This window comes from Nanorana parkeri, unplaced genomic scaffold, assembly GCF_000935625.1.
Source record: "Nanorana parkeri isolate BGI_ZX_2015 unplaced genomic scaffold, ASM93562v1 scaffold1622, whole genome shotgun sequence".
Taxonomy (NCBI): Eukaryota; Metazoa; Chordata; class Amphibia; order Anura; family Dicroglossidae; genus Nanorana; species Nanorana parkeri.
In genome coordinates, this window is record NW_017307890.1 from 105,056 (window position 1) to 106,660 (window position 1,605).

At 45.4% G+C, this 1,605-nt stretch overlaps 1 protein-coding gene across 2 annotated transcripts in view; it reads left to right on the forward strand.

The window, feature by feature from the left end:
• Positions 1-1,605, forward strand: part of PGM2L1 (phosphoglucomutase 2 like 1) — a 49,419-nt gene that overhangs the window by 44,367 nt on the left and 3,447 nt on the right. For both annotated transcript variants that reach the window (XM_018570894.1, XM_018570895.1), the window contains exon 12: positions 1,246-1,435. In XM_018570894.1, the coding sequence (XP_018426396.1) occupies positions 1,246-1,435 (190 nt within the window). The remainder of the gene's footprint in view (positions 1-1,245; positions 1,436-1,605) is intronic.

A 1,605-nucleotide genomic window follows, 5' to 3' on the forward strand; every position in this document is an offset into this window, starting at 1 on the left:
CTCCTCCCCCCCCCCTCCTCCCTTCCCCACCCCATTTATCTGCTGGCTAGATTCTGCTATTGGCTATTTCAAATTGCCATAGACAAAAGCAAGCTGGCTAATGCATATGCCCACTGCCTGTTTACATTCACCTGCCAGCTGAGAAATCTAGCCGTGGGCCTCAGCAAGATTTAAACAGAATAAATGTAGTTTGTAGTTGCTAACACATTTTTTTAGTGTGCACATGTCCATCAAGCAACCGTCAAAAAAAATTGACATTTTTTCTGGAGTTCTGGTTGCTTGAATGCCGGATAATAGGAGTTTACTGTACATGGAATCATTGCATGATCAATGGTGACATCTAGTGGTCACAGAACCTCATTACAGCTCATCCAGATCTATGAGACGTGAGTGTGCACAATACATGGAATCATTGCATGGCCAGTGGTGACATCTAGTGGTCACAGAACCTCATTACAGCTCATCCAGATCTATGAGACGTGAGTGTGTTCAATACATGGAATCATTGCATGGTCAGTGGTGACATCTGGTGGTCACAGAACCCCATTACAGCTCATCCAGATCTATGAGACGTGAGTGTGTTCAATACATGGAATCATTGCATGGTCAGTGGTGACACCTAGTGGTCACAGAACCTCATTACAGCTCATCCAGATCTATGAGACGTGAGTGTGCACAATACATGGAATCATTGCATGGTCAGTGGTGACACCTAGTGGTCACAGAACCTCATTACAGCTCATCCAGATCTATGAGACGTGAGTGTGTACAATACATGGAATCATTGCATGGCCAGTGGTGACATCTAGTGGTCACAGAACCCCATTACAGCTCACCCAGATCTATGAGACGTGGGTGTGCACAATACATGGAATCATTGCATGGCCAGTGGTGACATCTAGTGGTCATAGAACCTCATTACAGCTCACCCAGATCTATGAGACGTGAGTGTGCACAATACATGGAATCATTGCATGGCCAGTGGTGACATCTGGTGGTCACAGAACCCCATTACAGCTCATCCAGATCTATGAGACGTGAGTGTGCACAATACATGGAATCATTGCATGGCCAGTGGTGACATCTAGTGGTCATAGAACCTCATTACAGCTCCAGTGTTCTGTGCAGTGCTGTCTTAGTATATACTGACTCTCATAGGACAGGCGGGTCTCTGGGCCTTTTGGTTTTTTTTTTGTGCTCCGTCATCTGTCTCTCAGAGATTTAACAGTTTTTAAACATTTCCAGATACGGTTATCACATCTCAAAAACCTCCTATTTCCTGTGCTACGACCCCGCCACTAATAAGAGGATATTTGACCGCCTGAGAAATTACAGCGGACCCAAAAGGTATCCTCAGAGTTGTGGGGCGTACGGCATCCTCCACGTCCGGGATGTGACCACCGGCTACGACAGCAGTCAGCAGAGCAAGAAAAGTGTAAGACGTTGTCACCTTGTTCACGATACGATGGCGTGTTATGAGTCCTGATATGTTCACAGATCGACATCCTGTCTCTGGCATCCATCTTGTTCTTATGTTCTTATCTGTCATCTGCCTTCTCTTATCTGTAGAGTTAAAATTACAACTCCAAAACAAAAAAAGAGACG